General features: G+C 39.5%; 1 protein-coding gene across 1 annotated transcript; it reads right to left on the bottom strand.

Moving 5' to 3' along the window:
* On the bottom strand, positions 1–25,591 carry GLO1 (glyoxalase I). The gene is made up of 6 exons (XM_046640668.1): positions 25,435–25,591; positions 9,060–9,142; positions 5,533–5,673; positions 4,621–4,688; positions 4,121–4,210; positions 1–1,469 (listed from the first exon to the last, which is right to left on the bottom strand). Exons 1-6 carry the CDS (start codon positions 25,516–25,518, stop codon positions 1,381–1,383), a joined length of 555 nt encoding a protein of 184 aa, XP_046496624.1. The 5' UTR covers positions 25,519–25,591; the 3' UTR covers positions 1–1,380.
* Between the last annotated feature and the right edge of the window lie 636 nt (positions 25,592–26,227).

The raw sequence follows: 26,227 nt of genomic DNA, 5'->3' as shown, positions 1-26,227 counted from the left end.
TCTTATTTAAAACTTTATTTTATTTCAGTCTGTAAGTAGTGCTATTTGTTTGAATTGCTCACATGAATCCATTCCATCCAAAAAGGAAACGTAAAGTGCTTCTAGCAGTGTACGCACGGGTGGCAGGGCCTACCCAAAGGTCTTCCACTAGAGTCTACAGAAAATCTAAATGTAGTTGAACCACAAACTGGATGTTCTTATTCTCTGGGCCATAAGAGATTTTCAAAACCAGTTTGGATTTTTTAAAACCAATCAAACGTCAATCGTGGCAGGGAAGACCACTGAGCTGATGTCTGATAACCAATGTAGGTTATCACTGAACATAATTTATCCTAAATGATCACTGGCACCTGGAAGGCCTTGGGGTAGGAGCTCTTCGCAAATAACAAGCACCACTCGTGCGGGAACAGCCAGGCATCCCCAGCACAGTTGGGTGCTACAGACTTCCTCCACTGCTTCGCTCAGTGGTACTCAGGCGCGACAGCCGAGAGGACGATGCTCAAACTCACTGAAGGTTTTCACAACAGGCGACTAGTGAAGGAGGTGTTGTGACGTGTTGATCTTTAGGTACAGTTTAAATACTAAAAATGATGATGAGATCTTGAGTGCTTGAGCCTATTTATATTGCCTTTAATTCATTAAAGTTATTTTACATGTCTAGCCTGCTTTCTTTCTCATAGGATAGTTGGGAGGATTAAATGAGATAAAGTATGTGACAGCCTACTCTAGTGTCTGCATACCCAGTATTCCCATCCTCCTCCCCATACCAAAACAGGTTAGTCCTTGAATGTCGAAAGTACTTTGTAAATAAGAAGAAATTAGTTTTTCTGTCAGCATCTTTGTCAGCATGATTCTGAATTGCTCCCAAGAGTACCTTCTCTTTTGTAAAATAAACACTTTATACTATTTGAAGTACACATGAAATTTCATTTTTGTTCAGTGTTCTTTACTTTCTATTGTGAAAAGTTATTTCTGAGGAAGTGAAACCCCAGAAGGTAACTACAACAAAAACATTTTAAATGTTTTTTTAAAAAAATGATGATTCAAAGGCAGACTTGTAGAGAAATCATATTTAGGACATAGAGGGCAAATGCATTTTCTGAAGGGAACTGTTCTAATTATTACCTAAAAAAGTAAAGTTATACAACTACATTCAAGGACATAAGACAAAGCACTACTTTAAAACTAGAATGACTGAACAGTTAGGTGAAAAACATAGCTGAAATGGGAAAGGGAAATGGACTTAAAAATAATTTGAATTGGGACAAAGATCCACCAATCCCAGATGCTTCTGTTATCTGAATATCTTGAATCCCACTGTGTCCTTTTTTACCTCCCACAATGTCTTCACTGAAATCTCAAAACAGTATTCTCACAGAACTAAGTAATAGTTATCATGCTGTTAGGATTCAAAATCTCAATCCAGTAGCCATCAGGATCTTGAATAAATGCCAGGCCTTTCATTTTACCTATAAAATAAAATGATTTTCATTATTGAAAAGCCTTTTAAAAAACTTAAAAATTTAAAATGTTTTTTATTGATTCAAATTTGCATTTTAATGAAGTAAATTATTTTGTTTATAGTTTTAACTTTAAACAATTTTATTATCAGTGTTGCCCAAATGCATATTTTTCAGAATGACTAACATTTTATCTTCTGAACAGAGCTGGAGACCAACTCTCCTGAAACAGACTGTGGGACTGACTGCATCTTCTAGGTAGCAGGTATTCACTTCACCTGCACTATATCACTTCATGCTACCAGTTACGTAGTCACAGACATTATTTTAAAGAGAAAAAAGAAAACAGGGAGGTGCTCACAGGAGCAGGTAGTATGGCTTACTCACACAGCCAAAAGACCCAGATGCTTGGGTCATATGAACCCTTTAAACACTATTCTACATAACCCGAGCTGTGCCAATCCAAGTCTTTTGCCCAGGAATTCATAACTGGGATTGAGAGGTGAGTAGGCCTAGCAGTAGCGCTGCTTGCTTAAATGGAAAAATGTGAGCTCAGAAATTTATTTTGGGACCAAGATGCTGAATTAGTTTGACTCCTATCTCTGGCTCCTTTCCCCAAGATCAACCCCAAAAGAACACAGATGGAAAATGGGAAAAAAAAAAAAAAAAAAAGTAAGAAACCCCTGGGGTGATGGCTGGGGAGAGGAAAGTGGGGCTGAGACAGGTAACTGTTTTAACCTGGCCTATGTGGAATTTTGGCCTGGACCCAAAGGCATTCCATCATGGCTGTGGGAGAATAAACAGAAGTTTTGTTAGTTTGGCTCTGGCTCCTCTAGTGCCTTGGGCATCAGCACCTACCCCCCCACACACACACTGCGGGGCGGGGTTCAAACTACTGGTTCAGATGTCCTCAGAGTAAATAAGGGCAGTGCAGAAGCCTTGTGCCTGTGAGGAACTGAGAAAAACAGGTGGGAACCAACTGATCTCCCCCAGCCCTCACTTCCCACACAGCCAGGGTCAGGGCATGACAATCTCAGAAGTGTCTCCTACTAACACTGCTTCTTCCTGAGGGACAAAGGGGAAGATTTGACCTGAAGAGCTGCTCTGCAGAATGCGAAGTGTCTAACTCTCATTTTCAGGTGCCTTGACATCTCTACCCAATCCACCTTCCTGAGATCATCAGGGTCGTTAAGGACTGAGGCCTGGCCTTCTCCCCATTCACATTGCCTGATGGATGGAAACAGCTAATAGGTGCAGTGAAAAAAACCCTCTGAGACCAAAATAACGAAAAATTTAGGAACATAACATAAAACAAACAATGAACTACAGATTCAAACATAAGAACAAATATTAAACCAATCACCAAGAACTAGTAAAAAATATAAAAGTGATGAAGAATATGAAATATAACCACTATGAAACAGGAACAAGAAAATACTAAAGGAAACAAACAAAAATTAGGGATCAAAATTCTAATAGCTGAAATTAATAACACAATAGATGAAAACACAAAAGATGACTATCAGAACGGATACATCTGAGAAAAAACTAGCTAATTAAATGTATGCCAGTTCGGGAAAAACCCTGAAAGAAGGCAAGGACAAAGAAATAACAAATATAAAACGTTTCCAGAACAAAACAGAAGACAATATACAAAGGAACAAGAATCAGACGGGAAATTTTTCAACAGCAACAATGGGTGGGAAATAAAATAGGACAATGGAGTTGTATTTTCAAGACTGAAGAAACATAAATCTAAGATTTTATGTTCTCCAAACTGTCATCCACATATAAAGGCATGGTTCTCAGCATCCAAAGCCTAGAAGCCCTGCCTCTCAGACCCTGTGGAAACAGTTTTGGTTGAGGTACTTAATAAAAGGACAGAAAAATCCAAAAGATGCTGCAAGAGATATATGGACCAAAGGTGACCAAATACCTTGATCTATTTATTACCTTTAAAAAAAAAAAGCCAAGGCCAAAGAAAAAGGAAAAATAAATCAATAACATCCCAGTCTGGGTCATAGTAACATGATGAGAGCAAAGGGGAGCAAGTTCTTTTCTTACTGAGGAGGATATTTGGTTATCAAATGTTTTCAATGAAAAAAAAAAGAAAAGAAAGGATTAAAATGAAACAGTGAAATGTTTCAAATGGAAACTGAAATAAATTATGACAGCAGAAGCAGATCTAAGTAAAATAATTGTAATACACATAAATCCAACAAAATCTAGATATATACTACTTTAAGAGACGTACCTAAAACATAAGGACATGCAAAGGTTGTAAAAGGATGAAAAAAAATATTAGGCAATTATTAACTGAAGAGTTTGGGTGTAGTTATATTAATAGCAGATAAAATAGACTTTAAAGAACTGATGTTTGGGTGACTAGCTATCCCTGAGACAGTGAAAGCTGGTGGCCAATGAGAGGAAGTGGTAGACTTGAAGGGTGGGAGGGAGCCTAGATGGCTCTCCAGACCCTGTGTCTAGTCCCTAGTGAAGCCACCTAGTTGCTGTCTTTCAGTTTCCTAAGAGACCCAGGTATTCTTCCAGGAATTTCCCTTCTTTCCTTAAGCTGGTTGAAGTAGACGTCTTCAAAGTTACTTGCTTATAAATGTGATGTAGCTAAAGACAAGCCTGAAGAAAACAAGGAGCAGACTCACCATCATCGGGTTTCTTCACAAATTTGACTCCCAGTTCTTCAAATCTTTTACAAGCACCGCGTACATCAGGAACAGCAATTCCAATGTGACCTTAGGTGACCCCCAAAATACGGCAGAGAGAAGGAAGAAATAATCATAAATAATTATAACAGGGTCTCCGTGTGCCACAAGTGGCTTCCAAAACCAGTTTATCTCAAAACATAAAGCACCCAAAAACAGACTGAATTAAGTAAGGTTCAAAACCTGTAATACTGTATATTAAAGAACAAGAATCTAAGTCTAACTGGCTGGGTAAAATAAATTAATTAGTTGCTCTGAATTATAAATTATTTAAAATAAGCCCAATATTTGCTCACATATAGTTCAATCTGTTAAGAAAATAACCACACTCCTAATAAGTTGATTATACTTAATGTTTTAGATTTATTAAAATCATAAATAAGTACACAATGCAAAATCACACAAATCTATAAACATTACATACAAATAGGCAAACATACCAAATCCTCGAGGGTCTGAATTGCCACTGTGGTAACTCTGAGTCTCATCATCTTCAGTGCCCCAATTGCTACAAAAGGCGGGAAAACATAATTACAAGTGACCTGTTGAACAGCTATTCTGAAAGAAAGTTGCAACAATCTGTCTTTGAAATCTTACCATGTATATATGCTACTTAATATACTTGGTGTAATCTCTGCTACTGTATAAAGTTTTCAACAATAGAAAGGGCAAACCGGCAAAGGATGATTTTAAATAGACTAAGGAGACAGTAAAACCAGGCATCTGGCTGAGAACAATAATGATAATAGCAACTATCATTTACTGTGCTAAGTACTTGATAGTTCATTAAATTCTCAAAACAGCTCCATGGGCTAGTTTTGAGTCTCCATTTTATAAATGAGACTGCCACTTAAGGAGGTGACAGAACTTGTTCAGGGTCCCAGAGCTATCATCAGAGCCAAGACGCAGATTTAGGTCTGTCTGATTCCAGAGCTGTTTGCAATCACACACCCTGAAATAAATGCTCTTTTGTTAGTTGTTAAGGAGCTCACAGGAACAACATAAAGAATAAAAAAGAAAGGGCAATCCCTATTTCAACTCTTTTAAATGTTGAAATTATGAAGACCTTGGTTGTAGTACCTAAGCATTCATTAGCTACAGTTTGGCAAATATCTTGCCATTTCAGTCTTATATTCTCTGTCTAAAAGGCAAATGATCTCACTTGCCCTACCCATGCCAAGAACAATACAAAGACCAAAAGATCCATTAAAAAAACAAACATATTTGTTACAAATGCAAAGTGATTAGGCGGACGTGGTTTGAATGAAGCTGGAAGGTAAAGGAAAAAAGCTTTAAAAAACGAGCTTTAAAAAAATGCAGAATATATAAAAAGATAAAAACTGATAACTTACTGTGTCAATTCAAGTGTAGCTTTTCTGGAGAATACCCATGCTACTTTTTCATCTTTATCTTTTGGGATGTCATTTTTATCCTCATAAGCCAGGAAAAAGAGTGAAAATTTCATAGTGGGAAAATCTAATTTTTGGAGTAGCCTGAAATCAAACAAGAAGAAGTATGAATCAATTAATAACAGGAAAGGTTGAATCATACTAAAATCAATGTGACAATATTCAAGTTCTACTAAGAATGACAGCTTATGTAGTGAGGCTATTTTAATAAGAAAAGCAGGGGGAAAGCAATGAAAAAATCTCATTAAAAAACTTACTCATCTGTAAATATCAGTGAAATAAAACTTTTTAAAAAAGCAAATTTTTATAACTCACCAATTCTCTAAATATAATGAAATTTAGCTGGAATTATAGTACTTGTTCATAAATGGCAGAAGTATCTTCAAAAGAAAATTTTATATTTAGTGAAAAATATAATGTATTACCTTATTGTTCTTTTAGATATATGGCATTCAGTTAAATAAATTTATTGAGTTTTTACTATGCCAAACTCCTAGGAAAAGAAATTGAGGATAGATGGTAAGAGGGAAGGAAGAATAGATTAATATCACAGAAGACATGAATGTCAAAAGAAAGTGGTTAACAGCATCAAATACGGCAAAAAGGTCAAACAGGATTAAGACTGAGGTCACTAGATACGGTAAGTTTCTGTGAGGGCAATTTCAGCAGCTTGGGGCAGAAGTTGGACTGCCCTGGAGTGGCAGAGAAAGAGAAGTGAACAAGTGAAATAGCAAGCATGGTCTCCCCACATAGAGGGTGGGTGATGACGGGAAGGAGGGTAGGAGCAGAGGACAAGAACTATCCTAGAATAGAGAAGACTCAAGCTTTTTTGTAGGTTGAGGGGAAGAAGCCAGTGGAAAAGGAGCGACTGATATGAGAGAAAGAGTGCATTACTAATCTTGAGGTTTTAAGAAAGATAAGTGATGTTATGGCCTATAAAGTGAGTTTAAAGAGTATAAGATTATTTTGTAAGAAGTAGGGTAGAACGAGGAAGCATACAATACAATTTTCGTTAGATCTTTGACGATTAAATGCTCAAAGATGACCGCACTCATAATCATTAAGAGGAAATGGTTGAAGCATAGTAAATGGAAGTTTCTAGAGTTCAGTCCGAATCTTTTAATTATCACTGCTGTGTAATATGCCTTGGCCCAGTAAGATCTATGCATTACTTATCACAAACAAGATTGACTCTAACATGGTTACAATAAAGTACCAAACACCTCAAATACTCCAGTCACAGAAAACTATGCCTGCACCTACCAACACAGACTGCACAGGCCTTGCAGCCCAGTCGGATGGGAACTGGCGCGCGCACCTGCTGTGACATGCCTTCCTCAGCCGAGCATCTCTTTCAGTATAACGTCAAGCTGCACCCTCTTTGGGGGCTCTTTGAAAAGAAGGTCAATGCTGGCGTCAATCAGACCTGGATTCAGTTCCAGCTCTGCCACATGCCCACTGTGGGATTCGGGGCCAGTAACTTGATGTTTTTGAGCTTTGTTTTCTTCCCTCATCTGTAAAATGGGGATATAAGCTACCTCATATGCCTACTGTGAAGACCGAATGAAACACCATGTAAAGTCCCGGGCAAATAACAAGGGTTCAATCAATTTGTTTTCCTTCTGTCCTTTAAATATGCCATAGATATAAGCAAAACTACTTTTTCTGGGAAGAATTACAAGAAACTGTTAACAATGGTTGTCTTTAGGGAAAAAGATTGGGAGAGGGAGGCTATCACTTTTCATTTTGTATTTTTCTCAATTCGTTAGATTTTCTAAATATAGACATACTGTATTACTTAAATTTTTCTCTCACTGTCAATGGAGGTTATCTAGGCAGTAAATTAAATTAAATTGCATTCTTTTTGTATCTATATTACCAAAAACAAACAAAAAGATCTCATGCTATTTAGGGAAACAAATCAAGAAAAATAAACAAAGGCTAAAAGTGGCCATAACATCAAAAGGGTCTGGACACATTAAGGATTTAACTGGCAGCTCTGGAAGAGAAGGGAGTTAGAGAAAATGCAAGTACTGATGTCTTGTTGCCCAGTGAGACCGGTTGAGATAGAGGAGAGGAATTTTTTCTTTTTTTATTGAGGTAATATTGGCTTAAAACATATAAATTTCAGTGCACAGTACTATATTTTGACTTCTGTATAGACTACATTGTGTTCACCACCAAAAGTCTAGTTGCCATCCGTCACCATACAAATGTGCCCCTTTACCCCTTTTGCCCTCTCCTCTCCCTCTGTTAACCACCAATCTATTCTCTGTATCTCTGTTTGCTTGTTGTTGTTTACCTACCACATGAGTGAAATCATATGGTATTTGGATTTCTCCATCTGACTTATTTCACTTAGCACAATACCCTCAAGGTCCATCTATGTTGTTGCAAATAGCATGATCTCATCTATTTTATGCCTGAGTAATATTCCATTGTAAATATACAACCACATCTTCTTTATCCATTCATCCATTGACAGACACTTAGGTTGTTTCCAAGTCTTGGCTATTGTGAATAATGCTGCAATGAATATAGGGGTGCATATATCTTTTCAAATTAGTATTTTCATGTTCTTTGGATAAATACCCAGAAGTGGAATAGCTGGATCATGTAGTATTTCTATTTGTAAATTTTTTTGCAGAGAAGGATTTGCCCTAACATCTAGCTAACATCTGCTGCCAATCTTCCTCTTTTTCTTTTTTCTTCCACACAGCCCCTCAGTGCATGATTGTATATCCTAGCTGTATCTATGTTTAATTTTTTGAGGACTCTCCATACCATTTTCCATAGTGGCTGTACCAGTTTACATTCCCACCAGCAGTGTATAAGGGTTCCCTTTCCTCCACATCCTCTCCAACACTTATTATTTCTTGTCTTGTTAATTACAGCCATTCTGACAGGTGTGAGGCAGTATCTCATTGTGGTTTTGATTTGCATTTCCCTAATAATTAGTGATGTTGAACATCTTTTCATGTGCTTGGTGGCCATCTGTATGTCTTCTTTGGAAAAATGTCTGTTTAGATCCTCTGCCCATTTTTTAATGGAGTTTTTTGTTGTTGTTGTTGAGTTGTATGAGTTCTTTATATAGTTTGGATATTAACCCCTTATCAGATATATGATTTGTAAATATCTTCTCCCAATTGTTAGGTTGTCTTTTCGTTTTGTTGATGATTTCCTTTGATGTGCAGAAACTTTTTAGTTTGATGTAGTCCCATTTGTTTACGTTTTCTTTTGTTTCCCTTGCCTGGTCAGACATGGCATTCAGAAAGATACTGCTAAGACCAACGTCAGAGGAGAGGAACTTGACAGAAGCTAGTCAAGCCTAATCTCAGACTCCTGGCCAAAAGGACTTTTGTGACTTTTGAAGCGAACTTTAATCCATATAAAATGGATCTGAAAACATTCCCTATATTTGCAAAGCTATGTATTTAAACATTACAAGTGCCAATAAATAGTTTACTTACGTCATTCCAAGAATTCTAGTATAAAAATCCAGTGACTTCTTAGGATCCTTAATGCGCAGCATGGTCTGCTGTAACAGAAAATCCTAAGGACAAACAGTATGTATTAAACAACTTTTACCATTTGTTACCAACATTAATTGTTATTTCTGTAACAAGATACAAAGAGTCCGCCACTGTAACACAAAGTTTAAGAAGAAAGCAACTTTGTCCCCTCAGCCTACCATTGAAACCACCTGGAAACAGTTCTCATCCTCAGCACCTACAATTTCCCACGGCTCTCTCCCCAAGGGTGTTTTCTGGTCACAAGAGCAGATCCCTGTGTGGGGCATGTCCAAAGTGCCAGAGAGTGTAGACCCCAGGAATGACCGTCAACCAACAGTGGATAAAAAACCTGGCTTCCTTGACCCTTGGTGAGACAATTCTGAGGCATGTTCCACACAGCCCCTTAGAAGCTTCCCAGCAGGACTGAAGCCGAGTTGCCCCCACTGGTAATCCAGTCTTACACACTTTTTATTGCCTCCCTTCCCCGCTCCCAGGAGCTTTCTTTCACTACCTCCCAAATAAACTGCTTGCATTCCAACTCTTTTCTCCCATCTGCTTTCGGGTGACTAAACTAGACAATGACATTACAAATAAAGAGGTCAGTCACTGTAAAATTCGTTGAACGAATGCATAAACGCCCTTCCAGAACAATTTATTGGTAAGCAAGGAGTTACTCACTAGATTCTAGGTTCCTAAATAACCAAAAGAGTAAAAAGTTACTGTCTCTAACACCATTGTGAAACTGTCCAATTTACAAATCAGGAAACAGAAGGTTTGACTTGATTGATAAAAAGGTAGACAGTACTTTAATTCATGGAGAGAAGATTATTATTAGCATTAATAATAATACATTGTCTAGAGCTTTGACCCCATTAGGTACAACTGTGAGGCATTACTATCTACAGGCATTAATATCCCCATTTCATAGATGAGAAAAACCATCAGGGTGATTAAATTAATTGCCCTAGCCCTCTGATTCTAAGTTCAGGTCTCCTTCTCCCATAGGTACCTTTCAGATCATGAGTCTTAACTAAATCTGTGCTTCCTAACAGATTTTTATTCTTGTTATATCCATGGACTTGACACAACAGGCCTGAAAATTCTGAACTCTCTCTTGGCAGCCACACAGACATCTCTCCCCTATAAATCACATCATATAAAATACAAATATATTTTATTCAATCAGCATCACTAGGATATGATATTTTTCTATTTTGCTAAACTTTTAAGTAATCAAAATGTACTTATTTTAAGCATTAACATTCTATTTAAAACAAAACTAGCCTAAAAACTACCTTATCTTAATAAACTGATCTTAATGAATATAATAACTTAATTCTTCCTTCACAGCTTATAATCACACATACGGCAACTGGCTCTGAAGTTACATGTTTCTAGAATATTTGGATTGCTTTTCTCAGTCAAGTGCTACACTTCCAAAGGTCATGGTTTCAGCAAGCAGCTGAAAAGGAGAAGAGCAGCTCCTGACATCCAGGCTCCAGCATGGCTCTGACAACTGGCTTTGGTTTTCTCCTGTTGAAAATAACTGCTACACAGTCTCTCTGACTGCAATGAAGTGAGATCAAAATAAAATTCCACTTCACATTCTTGGTTAAGCAGATTAAGACAAAGCATGGGTTTCAAGGCACTACGTATACAAGAACACTACAAAAACAGCAAATATTCCCTTCTCCCGGCTAAGACAAGTGGCTGCTGCTTCTCTGTCAGTTACAGTATTTGCTTGAGGAGGCGGCTCCAGGCCAAAATCCTACACGTGATCTTTCAGGCCCCACCATAGGGGATTAGAAAAGCTGGAGCTGGCAGGCCTCATGGGTGACAGCTGCCCTCCTCACACCGACTTGGTGCGTAACCAGTGCATTAAGGTCCCTGGAAGGAGTTGCAGGCAAGGACTAAATTCTAAAGATGTTCCTGCTTATTCTATCAAACACTAGATACTGCTGTGAAGAACTCTGCAAATGAAACTAAGGTTGCTAATCAGCTTACTAACTTACTAACATTAAAATGGAAGATTATCCAGGTGGGTTCAATGTAATCACGTGAGATGTTAAAAGCAGAAGAGGAAGGCCGAGAGACAGAGAGAGATGAGAAAAGAAGGCAGAAGAGAGGTGTGGCCGAGAGGCAGTCAGAGGGATTCCAAGAGTGAGAAGGAGTCAATGTGCCACTGCTGGCTTGGAAATGTAGGGTCGCATGAGCAAGGAATGACAGCCAGCAAAGAAACTGGGACCTCTGTCCTACAACTGAAAGGAACTGAATTCAACCAATAACCTGAATGGGTTTGGAAGCAGACTTTCCCCCAGGGCCTCCAGTAAGGAATGCAGCCCTGTCAATACCTTGTTTCAGCCCAGTGAGACCCATGTCAGACTTCTAACCTACAAAACCATCAAGTAATAAATTTGTGTTGTTTTAGGCCACTTACTAGCAATAGAAAACTAACACATCTCAATGGAAGTCCATAATTTTGGTGAGGTAGGTTGCAATCTACGCACAGGTTTTTCAAATGACTAAAACTATCTGAAAATGTTAAATACTACTGCGTAAAGAAAACATCAGCCATCTACTTATCTGCCTTAAAAATGTACAGAATTTAACCTTATTTTGATGATTCAAGGACGTTTCTATAAAAATCAATCATTGTCTTACGATGTAATACAGGAGCTCCTGGTGCATTTAGTTCTACTTGTTCCTAGATTGAGATTGTCCCTGGAACTCCTGTTTTTTACTTTTTTAATGAGTTTTTTAGTCTCCTCCTTCACCATTAAGCTATTAGTTGCCAATTCTATCAGCAAAGCTCTCCTTTCCTGGACACACAGCCCCCAGCTAATTTCTCTAAATTCTTCGCCTCTATACTTCTCTCGGCCCCCCCCCCCCACCCCCGCTAGCTCTACCTCCCACCCAGGCTGGCTGGTAGCCCTCTCTCTCCCTTCGCCCCCTACAATCTATTCCCAGAGGTCCTTTAAAAAGTTAATTCAGATCACGTCACTCTTCTGCTCAAAAGCCCCTGAGAAGGCTCCCCATTCCACTCTGAGTGAAATGCAAAGTCCTCACGGTGGCCCACTAGGACTGGCCCCTGTCGCCCCCCTGACCTCTCCTCCCACCCCCTCACTCTGCTTCACTGCCGTCTTCAGAATAGTTCACTGAACTTTGCCGTGTTCCAGTTTAGGACCTTTGCACCAACAGCTCCTCTGCTGGAATAATGCTCTTTCCCCAGAGCTACTTCTCCTAATCTTTTTTTAACTCTTTGCTCAATGTCATCCACTCAAAGAGGCCTTACCTGACCACTTTATTTAAAATTGTAACTCTCCACTCCAATCCCCTTACCTTATCTCATTTTTTCATGTTCTTTTTCCAAAGCACCTGTCACCTTTTAATATGCTATTTACTATATTTATCTTTCATTGTTTTCTTCCCCCATTAGAACACAAGCCCCAGAAGGGCAGGGCTGTTTGTTCTGTTCACTGATATATCTCGGAACAGAACCTGCAGAGTAGGTACCCAATAAATACTTGCTGAGTGAGTACATGAACTTTCACTAGATTTTTCTTTCCAATCAAGCTGCATCCAACGTTACTGGTCTCTTCCGCAGTTAAAAAAAAAAAAAAAAGAAAGAAAGAAAAGGTATAAAATCTAAAAACTACCTTTTAAAATCTGTTCTATAATGACCCAGTTTACCATTCCACCAATGATACATTGGTCACAGTTGTGTTTCATCTCTTCAACATCTTTCTAGTACCAGCATTAGTATTTCTAGACTACAAAGGACTTTATTATTACTTTTGTGGTCTATAAAGGCTACAGTCAAATCCATGTACCTTAGGCACAGAATTATTTTTTCCTGTAGATACTGTGCCAAGTATTGTAAAACAAGTTCAGCAACCCTGCCTATCCCATGCCTAGCCCATCCCTATCCTACAATCTTCCTGGAAAGCAATTTGGATCTCAAGAGTCTAAGAGTTCATACTCTGACCAAGATGTTCTCCTTATAAAAATCTATCTCAGGAAATAATCAGAAACTCTGACAAAGATTTGTATACAAAGACATTCATCACAACACTTACACAATAACTATGTGCCAGATACCATTCTAAGTGACTTATAGAAACTAACTCATATAATCTTCACAACAACCCTATAAGATATGTATTATTACCATCCTTATTCTACTGCTAAGAGAGTAAGTGGTAGAGAAAAAACTCCAGCCCAAGCAGTTTGGTTCCAAAGTCAGTTTTTTTAACCACCTTGGCTTAACTGCCTCCAACAGTGAAGGAAGAGTTAGATAATTTATGACACAGCCTTAATAGAATATTATGAAGACACTTAAAATGCTGCTTTGGAAGTCTATTAAATGGCATGGAGACAGACACACAAGTATAAGTTTAAAAAGAATACATATATGTATACTTGTTTTATTTAATATACTATTAAGATTAATTGCATCTTAAAAGTAATGTTAAAGTCTTTAAGTTTATCTATTCACATAGCTATGTATTATAGCTATCTAAATACATATAAAATAATATTAAAATCAACTTTAAAAAGTCCATACGTAGTTAACAATACTGTATTGTATACTTGAGAGCTGCTAAGAGAGTAGGTCTTAAAGTTGTCACCACATACACACAGAAAAGGCAACTAACAGACGCATTAACTAACCTTATTGTGGTAGTCATTTCACAATATATACACATATTAAACCACCACGTCACACACCCTTAACTTACACAATGTTTTATGTCAATTATACATCAATGAAGCTGGAAAAAGATAGTGGGAAAAGAAAGAAAAGTTGTAAAGATAGACCATTTTTCTGACTGAGATGACTCAATATGATGAGCAGACTGATTATTTCCAAGTAAAGGTATAGAGGTAATATAATCTCTGATACCATTTTTAATCTTTAGAAAAGAAAAGTCTAGACATGGCAAAAAAATTAAAGGTATGTTCAATTTTAGTGCATTTATTCATAAAAAATAGGCTTATAACTCCTTTGCTGCAAAAGTGTTATTTGGACGACCTAAAAAAAAAGGAGGACTTGCTTTTTACAAAACGATCAAATTGTTCAATGCTAACAGTTTTCTTTTTATCACCAAAATCATCTAACTCTGGTAAACACATGAACGATCTTAAGAAAAAGTCCCTTTTTTAAAAAAAGTTCCTAAAAATTACTGTTTATTGCTATGGTTCTAAAATATTGTTTAAAATAAATATATCTTGTGTTTAAAAGTTAAGACACATTCATGCCTTGTCTTATCAAACAATTCTTAACTTTGTCTTTCCCTTATCATGCTCTAAATTCGGAACAATAAAAGTGAGATGTCTTGGGGCCAGCCCTGTGGCTGAATGATTAAACACATTCTGCTCTGGTGGCCCAGGGTTTACCAGCTCGAATCCTGGGCATGGACCCACACACCGCTCGTCAAGCCATGCCGTGGCAGCATTCCACACAGAAGAACTAAAAGGATTTACAACCAGGATATACAACTATGTACTGGGGGTTTGGGGAGACAAAAATAAAAGAGGAAGATTGGCAATAGGTGTTAGCTTCAGGCCAATCTTCCTCACACATACACACAAAAAAATGAAAGAAGTCATAAAAAAAGAAAAGTGAGATGTCTTGTAAGCCTAAACTATCTTTGGCTTTTCTGGGATGGGTGCTAGGTAACAAAGATTCGCTCCTTTGCGTTATAAAAAGGAAGAATAATAGAAATAATTAGGCTTTTGGGGGTCATTCTCCAAATTTAATTAACTCAAAACTACTATGAAAAACCTTTAAAGGTACAATCAAGGATGTTTCTAGTGCATGTCCTCTGTGCCTACAATACAATCCTGACAAAACTATAAAGGTGGGGCAGGGACGTGAACCAAAGGGTCAAGGTCCTTTTGATCCCCTCTAAACGGATTTTTTTGTATACGATGTGAAACCTAGGTAAAGCTTCATTTTTTACCTATGGATGTCCAATTGCTCCAGTGCCATTTCGTGAAAAGGCTATCCCTTCTTCACTGAACTGCTATTGTATCTTTGTCAAAAATACCTTGGGCATATTTGTGTGGGTCTATTTCTGGGTTCTCTATTCTGTTCACTGGTCTGTGTCTCTCTCTCAGCCAATACCAAGAGTAGTGATTACTATAGCTATAGAGTAAGTCTTAAAATCAGGTAGACGGATTCCTTCCACTTTACTCTTTTCAAAAGTGAGTTATTCTAGTTTCTTTGCCTTCAATATAAATTTTAGGATAATCTTGCCTATATCTAAAAAAGGCTTTGATAGGGATTGTGTTACACATGTATATCAATTTGTGGAGAATTGACATCTTTACTATGGTTTGTCTTCCAATCATGAACATGGTATGTCTCTACATTTACTTAGATCTTCCGTGATTTCTTTTATCAGCACTGTAATTTTCAGCATACAAGTCCTGTACATGTTTAAGATTTATACCTAAGTATTCAATTTTGTTGAGCAATTGTAAATGGTATTGTATTTTTCATCTTGGTGCTCATTTGTTCTTTGCTAGTATATAGAAATACAGTTGATTTTTGTTATGTTTATCTTGTATCCTGCGACCTTGCTGAACTCACTTATTAGTTCTACAGGAGTTTTTTTGTAGGTTCCTTAGGATTTCCTACGTAGACAATAATGTTATCTGTAAAAAGGGAGTTTTAGTTCTTCTTTCCAATCTGTATGACTTTTATTTCCTTTTTTTGCCTTCCTCCACTGGCTAGAACTTCCAGCACTATGTTGAATAAGAATGGTGAGAAAAGACACCCTTGCCTTGTTCCCCAAAATTAGGGAGAAAGCATCACCACTAAGTATGTTAGCTGTAAGCTGTTTAGAGATGCTCTTTATCAAGTTGAAGAAATTCCCCCATTCTTATTGGTTCTGAAGAAAAAAATGTTTTAATCATGAATGGTGTACAATTTTGTCAAATGCTTTTTCTGCATCAATTAATATGATCATGTGATTTTTCTTCTTCAGCCTCCTGAGCAGTGAACTACTTTGACTGATTTTTGAATACTGAACCAGCCTAGCGTACCCGGAATAAACTCCACTTGGTCATGGTATGTAATTTTTTTTATATATTGCCGAAGTCTATTTGCTAACATTTTGTCAAGGATTTTTACATCTATATTCACGAAGGACACTGGTCTGTAGTTTTCTTTTTTTGTAGTGTCTTCATCTGGTTTTGGTATTAGGGTAATACCAGCTTTATAAAATGGGAAATATTCTCTCTTCTTCAATTTTTTTGAAGGAATTCTGTAGAATTGCTGTTAATTCTTCTGTTTGGAAGAATTCTCCAGTGAAATCATCTAGGCCAGGAGACATCTTTTTTGGAAGATTATTAAGTATGAACTCGATTTCCTTATGTTATGGAGCTATTCAAATTATTTATTTCATATTGGCTAAGTTACAGTACTTTGTGTTTTTCAAGGAATTGGTTCACTTCCTGTCAAATTTATTTACATGGAGGTTTTTTTAGTATTCCCTTATCTTTCTGATCTCTGAAGAGTCTATAGTGGTATCCCCTTTTTCATTCCCAAAATTGGTAATTTGTGTCTTTTCTCTTTTTTTGTCAGTCTTGCTACAAGTCTGTCAACCTTATTGGTTTTTTCAAAGAACCAACTCTGTTTCATTGATTTTCTCTATTTTTTTTTTCAATTTCATTGATATCTGCTCTTTATTATTGCCTACCCTCTGCTTCCTTTGGGTTATTTTGCACTTCTTTTTCTAGGTTCCTGCGGAGGAAACTTAAATCACTGATCTGAGACTTCTCCTCTTTTCTAATGCATGCACTGTCTTAGCTGAGATTCTTTTTTCATGTTCATTCGATGTATTTTTTAAAATTTCTTGAGACTTCCTCTTGATCCATGGATTATTTAGAAATGTGTTATTTAGTTTCCTCGTGTTTGGAGATTTTCCTGCTATGTTTCTGCTACTGATGTCTAGTAGCAGAAATCTTGATTCTATTGTGGTCGGAGAACATACTCTGTACGATTTCAATTATTTTAAATTTGTTGAAGTTGGTTTTAGGGCCCACGACATGGTCTCTCTTGGTATATGTTCTGTGGGCACTGGGGAAAAAAGTGTATTCTGTTCTTACCGGCTGGCATGTTCTGTAAGTGTTGATTAGATCTTACTTGTTGATAGTGTTGCTGAATTTGTCTATATCTCTGCTAATTTTCTGTCTAGCTCTATCAATTGTTGAGAGAGGAGTACTGAAGTCTCCAACTATACCTGTGGATTAGTCTATTCCACCTTTCCATTGTATCAGTTTTTGCTTCATATATATATATATATTTTTGAGGAAAATTAGCCCTGAGCGAACATCTGCCACCAATCCTCCTCTTTTTGCTGAGGAAGACTGGCCCTGAGCTAACATCCATGCCCATCTTCCTCTACTTTTTTTTTATATGTGGGACGCCTGCCACAGCATGGCTTGCCAAGTGGTGCGTAGATCTGCACTCGGGATCTGAACCAGCAAACCCCGAGCCACCAAAGAGGAACGCATGAACTTCACCGCTGTGCCACCAGGCTGGCCCCTTGCTTCACGTATTTTTGCAGCTATGTTATTTGGTGCACACACATTTAGGACTGCTACGTCTTCTTGGTTAACTGACCCTTTTATCATTATATAACATACTTCTCTATCTATGATAATTTTCTTTGCTCTAGCATCTACTTTGATATGAGGATACAGGCATACCTCACTCTACTGCGTTTTGCTTTATTGTGCTCTACAGATATTGCATTTTTTACAAAACCCTCCACCAGCAAAGATTACCACTTGCTGAAGGCTCAGATAATGGTTAGCATTTTTTAGCAATAAAATATTTTTCAATAAAAGTATATACCTTTTTTTTAGACATAATGCTACTGCACACTTAACAGACTACAGTATAGTGTACACATAACTTTTATATGCAATGGGAAACCAAATAATTCATGTGACTCACTTTATCGCGATATTTGCTTTATTGTGGTGGACTGGAACCAAACCCGCAGTATCTCCAAGATATGCCTGTATAGCCACTCCTGCTTTCTTTTGATTAATATTTGCATAATATATACTTTTCTATCCTTTTACTTTTAAAAGCACTTGCCTCTGTCATTATATTTGAAGTGAGTTTCATATGGTTGGGGCATTTTTTTTTTCAGTTTTATTGAGATATAATTGACATACAGTACTATATAAGTTTTAGGTATACAGCATAATGACTTGACTTACATATGTTGTGAAATGGTTACCACAGTAAGTTTAACATCCATCAATTCATATATAGGTAAGTCGGGGCATGTTTTTAAATCCATTTTGCCAATTTCTGTCTTAATTGGTGTAATTATTGAAATACTAGGGTTTATGTTGGCCATTTTATTTATTTCTGTTTTTTCTCTTATTCTTCGCCTTCTTGTGGGTCACTGGAACATTTTTTTATACTTCCATTTTGACTTCTCTATAGTATTTTTGCATGTACTCTTTGTATAGCTGTTTTTAGTGGTTGCTGTAGGTATTCCATTATATATAAGTAACTTATCACAGTCACTTGGTGTCATCATTTTATCAGCTGGTGTGAAGTGTAAAACCTTACCTCTCTTTACATACCTTTACTCTCTCCCATTTATAGTTAGCTCAAAATATTTCTATTGCTGGGTTGGGGTGGAATTTCAGGTTTCCCATGTTTCTCCACTGATACAGCAAGAGGGGAAGCTTGTTACTGCCTGGCAAGATTGAAGTCCTGGCCCCCTACTCAGCCTTCTCTGATACCACCCTGGCAGGGGGAAGCTGGGCACCTCACGATAGCCTGTTGGGTGGAAGATTAGGCTCTCCACTCAGATTTCGCTGGCATAGGTGGGGCTGTGGCCAGGTTTTTCTGTGGTGTTTGGTATAGTAGAGCAACTATTGTCTAAAAGTTTTCTGTTTTGTCAGGAAATACTACCTATTTCCTGGTCCTGTGCTAGAGAGGGCAGACTTTCAATGGGCTTTGTCTGCATCCACTGGCATTTCCAGGTTGCTAGCTTCTTTAGCTCCAAGTCTGGGCTATCTGAGACAAAAAGAAAACCCAGGAAACTCACCACCATGTTGTTCCTAGGGTCTCAAGGTCCCTAGCCAATTTTCCTTCTCTCCACTTTTCAGAGTCATCCACGTTTGCTTTATATATAATGTCTAGAGTTTCTAGCTGTATTTAGCAGGGGGAATAGGGAAAAGCATGTGCACTCCATCTTCCCAGAGTTAGTCCCCAAATGGATTTTATACAATTGCCTCCAACAACAGGATATGTTTGGTTACTATATATCTGCTTTCAGAATCAATCAAATATCGTCAAAAAGCCAGAACAATGGCAAAAAAGTAGCTTGACTTTGGGTTTCCACCTCTCAAATTCTCTTTCTAGTAATGAAGACACTCATTTCTCTAGAACTGTTACTAAGGAGCTTTGTGAAATATCTTTTATCTTGCTCAAAATTGAAATCTCTCTTGCCTCTGTCACCTTCAGTCTTCAGAAAAGAGAAGTTTCAAACTTGCATTAGCCAAATTTTCAGAAATTTTAAAATTTCTTTGGCCTAAAGTGTGTGTTTTGGCCTTAATAACAGTGTGGCCAACTCCCTTTGGAGCCTATCAACTCTCCCAGTGAATTTTCAAAGGTGTTGCATCATCCCCAGCAGGGAGTCTTAAGGCTCAACTGAAGGTCCAGACTCAGAAGACAACCATAGGCTGGCAGGCTAACAGTCAGGAAACAGCGCTCGCCAACAGAGCTGCGTGAGGCGTTCCTCTGAGTCCTTCAAGGAGTCTAGACAGCTTGGGTGAAGGGAGAAGATCCATGCTGGGCAGGAGTGGGACTCCCCCTGGTGTAGAAGCTCTGGGTACCACAGGAGCCAATCTCTCTATTAGCAACTCCATAGGCATGGCTTCCAGAATCTCCACGAGGGACAGTTACAAGATTATGGCATTGAGGGGAGCCCAAAGCTGTAGCTTCCCCTTGGGTATTTATAGTTCTCCCTCTCCAGATGCCATTGAACAATCAAGTTATTTCACCATAAGCAATACTGCCAAGTAACAAACACCAGTTTTGATTGTTTCCTGGGAAACAGAGCTAGAGTTAACCAAAGGTCAGATTCTCACCAGAGGGCAAAGGGCTTAATGCTTTACCCCTAGACGTTATATCTCCTATAAAACAAAAACGGAGGAAGTTTTGCTTTTTCTTGACTTTTTAAAATCCCAACTGCCTTCAGTAAAAGATCCTTTTGGAAATACACGCATATCTGAGGGGAACAAGATTGTTTTACTATATGACAGTTGGAGCATGTAGTTTATGTACAATATGGCGTGACTTTTCTTTCTTTGCTATCTTCCTCCTTCTAGAATTACTCCCCTGACTCAACCTATGTCAGAAAGTGACAAATTATTCTTGAAAATAATTCAGCCACTCCCTTTACATTTACTCTATCTTATCTAAGTTGGTTTCACGTGCTTCTTTCCTTTCTACTCTGTAACTCAACACTCAACAACATACTTCAAGTATACGTACCCTACAGAAAAGGGAGATAGAAACAGCTAAGAAACAAAAAGTTGTTTGTTTGGTTTTTTTTGCTGAGGAAGATTCGCCCTGAGCTAACATCTGTTGCCAATCTTCCTCTTTTTGCTTGAGGAAGATTCACCCTGAGCTAACATCTGTGCCAGTCTTCCTCCACTTTATATGTGGGCCGCTGCCACAGCATGGCTGACAAGTGGTGTAGGTCTGTGCCCAGGATCCAAACCTGCAAACCTGGGCTACTGAAGCAGAGCACATCAAACTTAACCACTATGCCATGGGGCCAGCCCCCAGGAAAATCTTTTAAATTTAAAAGTTACCTGTCATATTAGTAAACACATCTGCCAGTCTATTCTTACAACAGATAAGAGACACAGGAAAACTCAAGAAGCCCTCAGTACCATGAGGCCTTTCAAATCTTATGCAAAGGGAGAAAAAACACACAAGTGTGAGAGACATAATCCTTCAGAGGCAATATGGTTCAAATGTTGGTTCTACCACTGTTACCTTGAGTAAATCACCACTTTTCTTGAACCTCAGTTTTCATATATTTAAAATAGGGATAATTATAGTTCTCAGCTCCTAAGGTTGAGTTGAAAAATAAATGGGATAAAGCTTGAAAGTGCTTAGCATAGTGCCCAGCCCAGAGCAAGCTACTTCGCTTATTATTGTTCTTACTGTTACTAGTATAAAATACATCCAGAGTTCACACTACCAAATATTGCTTTTCATTCCCAAATCTGCATTCCCCAGCCCATACCTCTAACCTCAGCTCTGGACTTACATCTCCATCAGCCTACTCATCATTTCCACCAGGGTCAAAATATCAAATTCATTCCAGCCCACAGAAACACTCCTTCCTATATTCGTATATTCCCAACAGAGAATGCCTCTAGAATCCCTTGTTAGCCCCAGTCAGACAGCTGGGGTCTTCCTGGACTCCTCCCTCTCCATTCCTCTGTGATCTAATCCAAGTGTCCTATCAACATGAATGCTTAAATCTCGCTGGAGTCTTTCTCCTTTCCTTTCTAATGATCACTACCTTGGCTCATGTCCTCACTACTTCCTGCCTGGACAATCGTCACAGCCTCTCTGGTATCTCTGCTTCTTGCAGGCTTACCCAAATGCAATCCAGAGTGATTTTCCTATAATGAAAACCCAACCATGTCATTTCTGGGTTAAAAATCAATCCTTCAGTGATGCCTCAGAGCTTTTAGGAGAAAGTCCCAAAAGCAAGCACATGTGCTTGCTGCATACTTCTCTAACTTGGTCTTTTGTCACCATTCCCCTAACTGGTCATTTCAAACGTTTTTGATTTCATACACTTATCAGTTAAAAAAAAGAAAAAAAAGAGCATGCACCCCCAATAAATGTACATTTATTTTAATTATATACACAAATATATTAATAAAACATATATTCTAAAATAAATTTACCAAACAGAAATCTTTACAGGGTGAGAAAAACAAATGAACATAACAGGAGTGCTCATATTTTCTCCGAGCATCCCAATGATTATTTGTGTACCTTTCCTTCGACTCTCACTGCCTATAACTTCAGTCTCACTGTATTACTTGTAGGTCCCTGCATCATTTCTCGATGTCACTGTGCTTTTATATATATTTTATGATTGTGTCTGCCTAGAACAGTCATCCATCCATCTGGCCATTGTCCTTCTTCCTTCCTCCTTTCCATTCTTTCCTACCCCTGCACCCAACTCTACCTGGCTACCCTCTTTCTATTTGGTAAAACTCAGCTTAAGTGTCACCAATCCTGAAAGTTTTCCCTGACCCCATCACCTATCACTCAGATGGGACAGGACTCCAAATTATTGTTTCAAATGACACTGATAGAGATAGTAAAAAGAATGAATTTCAGGAGATCGCCACTTGGGAAAAGAAGCATTTGGCCTTATGAAGAAAGTTAGCCAAGTAAGACTGCCCAGGATGTGGCGCAGCCATACCTTCTTTGGTCTGCCTTTCAGACAAAGATGTGAAATGATCAACAAGCAAGTTGACTGTCTACCACCACTGCTCTCTCCTTTCCAAACCAGGCCCTCATCACTTATCTCCCCCTCTGGAAGAGCCTTTTAGGTGTCCTCATCACCTCCAGGCTTGGATCCCTCCAACCTACTCTACAGAATGCTTCGAAACTCTGAGTGGTTCCCCACTACCTATATAAAATCCAGCTTCCTCAGATGTGCCATTCAAAGCTCCTTCCATGATGTGGCTCCAGCCGACCATTCCAGTCTTCTCCAGTACTGCTCCACTGCTTAAATAACCTGAACTTCAACCAAAAACACATGACTCGCCTCTGCAGAACGTGCCCCGCACTGCATCTTCCTGCCATCTCACCACATTTTGTCTCAGATAGTTCCCCCACCTACACTGCCCTCCCATGTACCTCCATCTCCCATGTACTACTGTGCAATCCCACCCATCTTTCAAGGCGTAGTCCCACCCCCACCTTCTGCTTGATGTACTCCCTGATCCCCACAGGTGAAATACAACCTTGAATTGTATCACTTTTCATAGTTTAGAAAACATGGATACAATGTTATCCTCATAACACCTCTCTTTATGCTTCTTTTACAAACTCAGCCCAAGTGCCCTGCTAAGATCACTACACCCAATGATAGAAGCAGGGATTCAAAAGCAAGTCTTCAGACTCCAAATACCCTGTGCATACACTAAACCACAGACGCCACCTTCCAAAACGTCTACCTCCTGTGCTCCCAGACTGCTTTGTAATTTCAATAGCACATTAATCCCAGTTCCACCTTATGTTAGAGTTGATGTATGTTTGGTGAGGGGATCTCATCTTATTCAGGCCAGTATCCTCCAAACATACCACGTTCTTTACATATAGCAGGTGATCAGCTATATGTATTTAATTTAATTCATTTAGGTTTTTTACTTTCCTTCCCATCAAGTTCCAAAATTCCTACTGGAGTCAGTACTCCAAAAGAAGAATAGAATGGAGGCTGGGCGTGTGGGTCCTCCCTAAGCAAGTTACTCAACACCTCTGTGCTGGAGTCTCCCTATCTGTAAAACGGAGATAATAATGATGCCTTCCTCATAGGGTTGTTGTGAGGATTAAATTAAGTGATGTACTTAAAACCACCACCCAGGGCCTGGAACACTCACTATATACCAGCTGCTATCACATATTCCATTTTATGTCCCCTACATGGTATTTTAAGGGCCAAAAATTACTGATCTCAAAAAATAATTACTCCAAATCACTAAGAGAAATTTAGACTGTGGAGTGTAAATTAAAAATGCAAGGAAGGGTATTTAATATATTTTATAAAGATCTCCCTGAAATCTTTTTTTCACTTGTTTTTTATTTTGGCAAGGAAGATTGGCCCTGAGCTAACATCTGTTGCCAATTTTCCTTTTTTTCCCCCCCAAAGCCCCAGTACCTAGTTGTAAGTCATTCTAGTTCTTCTATGTGGGATGCTGCCACAGCATGGCCTGATGAGCGGTGTGTAGGTCTGCTCCCAGGATCCAAACCAGGGAACCACAGGCTCCCGAGGCAGAGCACATGAACTTAACCACTCGGCCATGAGGCCAGCCCCCAAATCTTTTTTTTTTAATTGCCCAGTACATAAAATCCCCAGTAATCTGGGAAATTAATTTATACTGAATGACTCAACTTATGTGAAATAACTAGGTATTACTATTAGAGGGTATATAAGTGAGATGAGTGTGAGAGGAAACATATATTTATTTATTTATTCTCTCAACTTTGCAGTGACTAACATTCTCCTAAGCTGAGAAGCAGGCGCTAGTCAAAGGCTTTAGCAATTAGAGGCGTCTGAGTCTACACCCGGAAGGCAAAGCGAAAGCACGGGTCAAAGTCATCGACCTCTCTAGAGGTCTACATAAAGCACATATTCAATCTTCAAAGAATTCAGAAATTCCCCAGTCTAATGAATAAGTACAAAGGCGTTTTCTGACACTGATGCGAACACTAGAAGGACCCCCTCCCCCGCCCCCCGCCGCCGACTCCCACCCCAGCAGCCGCGGCGTCTCATCTTGACAAAGCACGGAGGCACCACACCTGAGTGAGTTACACTGACTCTTAGTAGAGACAGGTTAAGCAAGCTGGAGGGATGAGCGCCATCCTAGGCAACAAGTCGTTCCTCTTACTGGGTCTCAGCTGCAATGAGAGGGTCGGTGAAGGAATTTCTAAGATTCCCTCAGATTCCCTAAGCTCCGTGATTCTGTCCTCTCTCCTGGGGGCCAGCAGGCACAGGGAGGGCACAAGTGTGGCCGTGAGGAACCGTAAAAGCCAGGCCAAAGCGAAATTCTGGGCGCGGTTAAACTCGGAGCGATCAAATTAGTTTGGAGCAGTTGAGCCTGGAGCCAGGGCAGTTACAGAAAAATGATCCCGGCCGGGAGGGGCCAGCGTGGATAGGGACCTTGGAACCTGGACTGGGAGTTCTGAAAGTGCTCTTCTTATCGGCCATGGCTATTGACCTGGGGAACACGCACACCGCTGACAAACTATCTGACCCTGGCTTAGCCGTGGCCTCCAGTTACCGTCCCCAAATACACAAGTTAATGCAAGTGGGGTCGCAGTCTTTGAAACAACCCGAACAAATGGCTCTTCTCATGGATCCCCCACCAGACACCATCAGCACTCTTCCCTCCCAACTCCCAAGGCCGGCGGAGCGGGAGCGGCGGCCGGATGGGGTTCGAATCCAGCTCGGGCCGGACCCGGCTGAGTCCGGGGATCTGCTCCCTCCCGGGAACCGAGAGAACCGAGAGAATTCGGTTCTGCACCCACCTTGGTGCTGGGGTCTGGGTCGGAGCAGCAGCTGAGGGCGGCCTCGTCGGTGAGGCCGCTGGACGCGGGCTGCGGGTCTGCCATGGCCGCACTGCAGGATCTCGGACGGCTGCCTGGAACGCAGCGAGCACCCACACTCCGCCGACTGGGGGCTGCAGGGAATAGCCACCAGGCCACGGCGCCGCGGGGCGGGCGGCCGCTGACTCCCAGCCAATCGCTGCGCGGAGAGCTCTCTGCTGATTGGGTCCCAGTGAGTCAGCGCCCCAGCCACGGGGCTCTATGTCCCAAGACTACAACTACCAAGATGCCTTGCGCACAAGGGAGGGACCCTTGAGGGGGAAAAAACACTGCTGACTGGACAGCATGGTTTCTCTGCGTTGCCTGGTGACCTAATTTTGTTTCTGCTTAGCTGTTAACATTCAGTAACCTTCCATACGTCAGACCTCAACTGGATAGGAAATTGGAATTTGATGGAAAGAGAATTAGGAGTTTTCTTTTTAAATTATAAGCATCCGAAAGTCTTCATTTTCTGTTTAAGCAACACTGGAAAACTAAAACAAGTCTGACTTAGTAGTAACTAGGTTCAAGTTTTGGTTCCATTATTTATTAGCTCTAGAAGCTTGGAATAATTACTGTCCCTCTCTGAGCTTCCTTGCAGGATTTTGGTAGGATCAAATGAGATTTAAGTCACGGTTTCACTACTTCTGATCCAAATGTCCATGACTTTGTGGGGGACTGGAATTGGCCACCTCAAGATATGTCTCTTCGGCATGAGGAATATTTTGGGCTGGTT

This window comes from Equus quagga, chromosome 15 (assembly GCF_021613505.1).
Source record: "Equus quagga isolate Etosha38 chromosome 15, UCLA_HA_Equagga_1.0, whole genome shotgun sequence".
Classification (NCBI taxonomy): Eukaryota; Metazoa; Chordata; class Mammalia; order Perissodactyla; family Equidae; genus Equus; species Equus quagga.
The sequence above is the reverse complement of the archived record's forward strand: the minus strand, read 5'-3'. Positions and strand labels throughout refer to the sequence as shown.

Bases quoted from the DNA above. Each gene is read 5' to 3' on its own strand.
- GLO1 (XM_046640668.1), bottom strand. From the start codon at position 25,518: ATGGCAGACCCGCAGCCCGCGTCCAGCGGCCTCACCGACGAGGCCGCC. The intron at 9,143-25,434 runs GTGGGTGCAGAA...GTTTGTCCTTAG, and splicing joins ACCCAGACCCCAGCACCAAG to GATTTTCTGTTACAGCAGAC. The intron at 4,689-5,532 runs GTAAGTTATCAG...CGCCTTTTGTAG, and splicing joins GCTACACTTGAATTGACACA to CAATTGGGGCACTGAAGATG.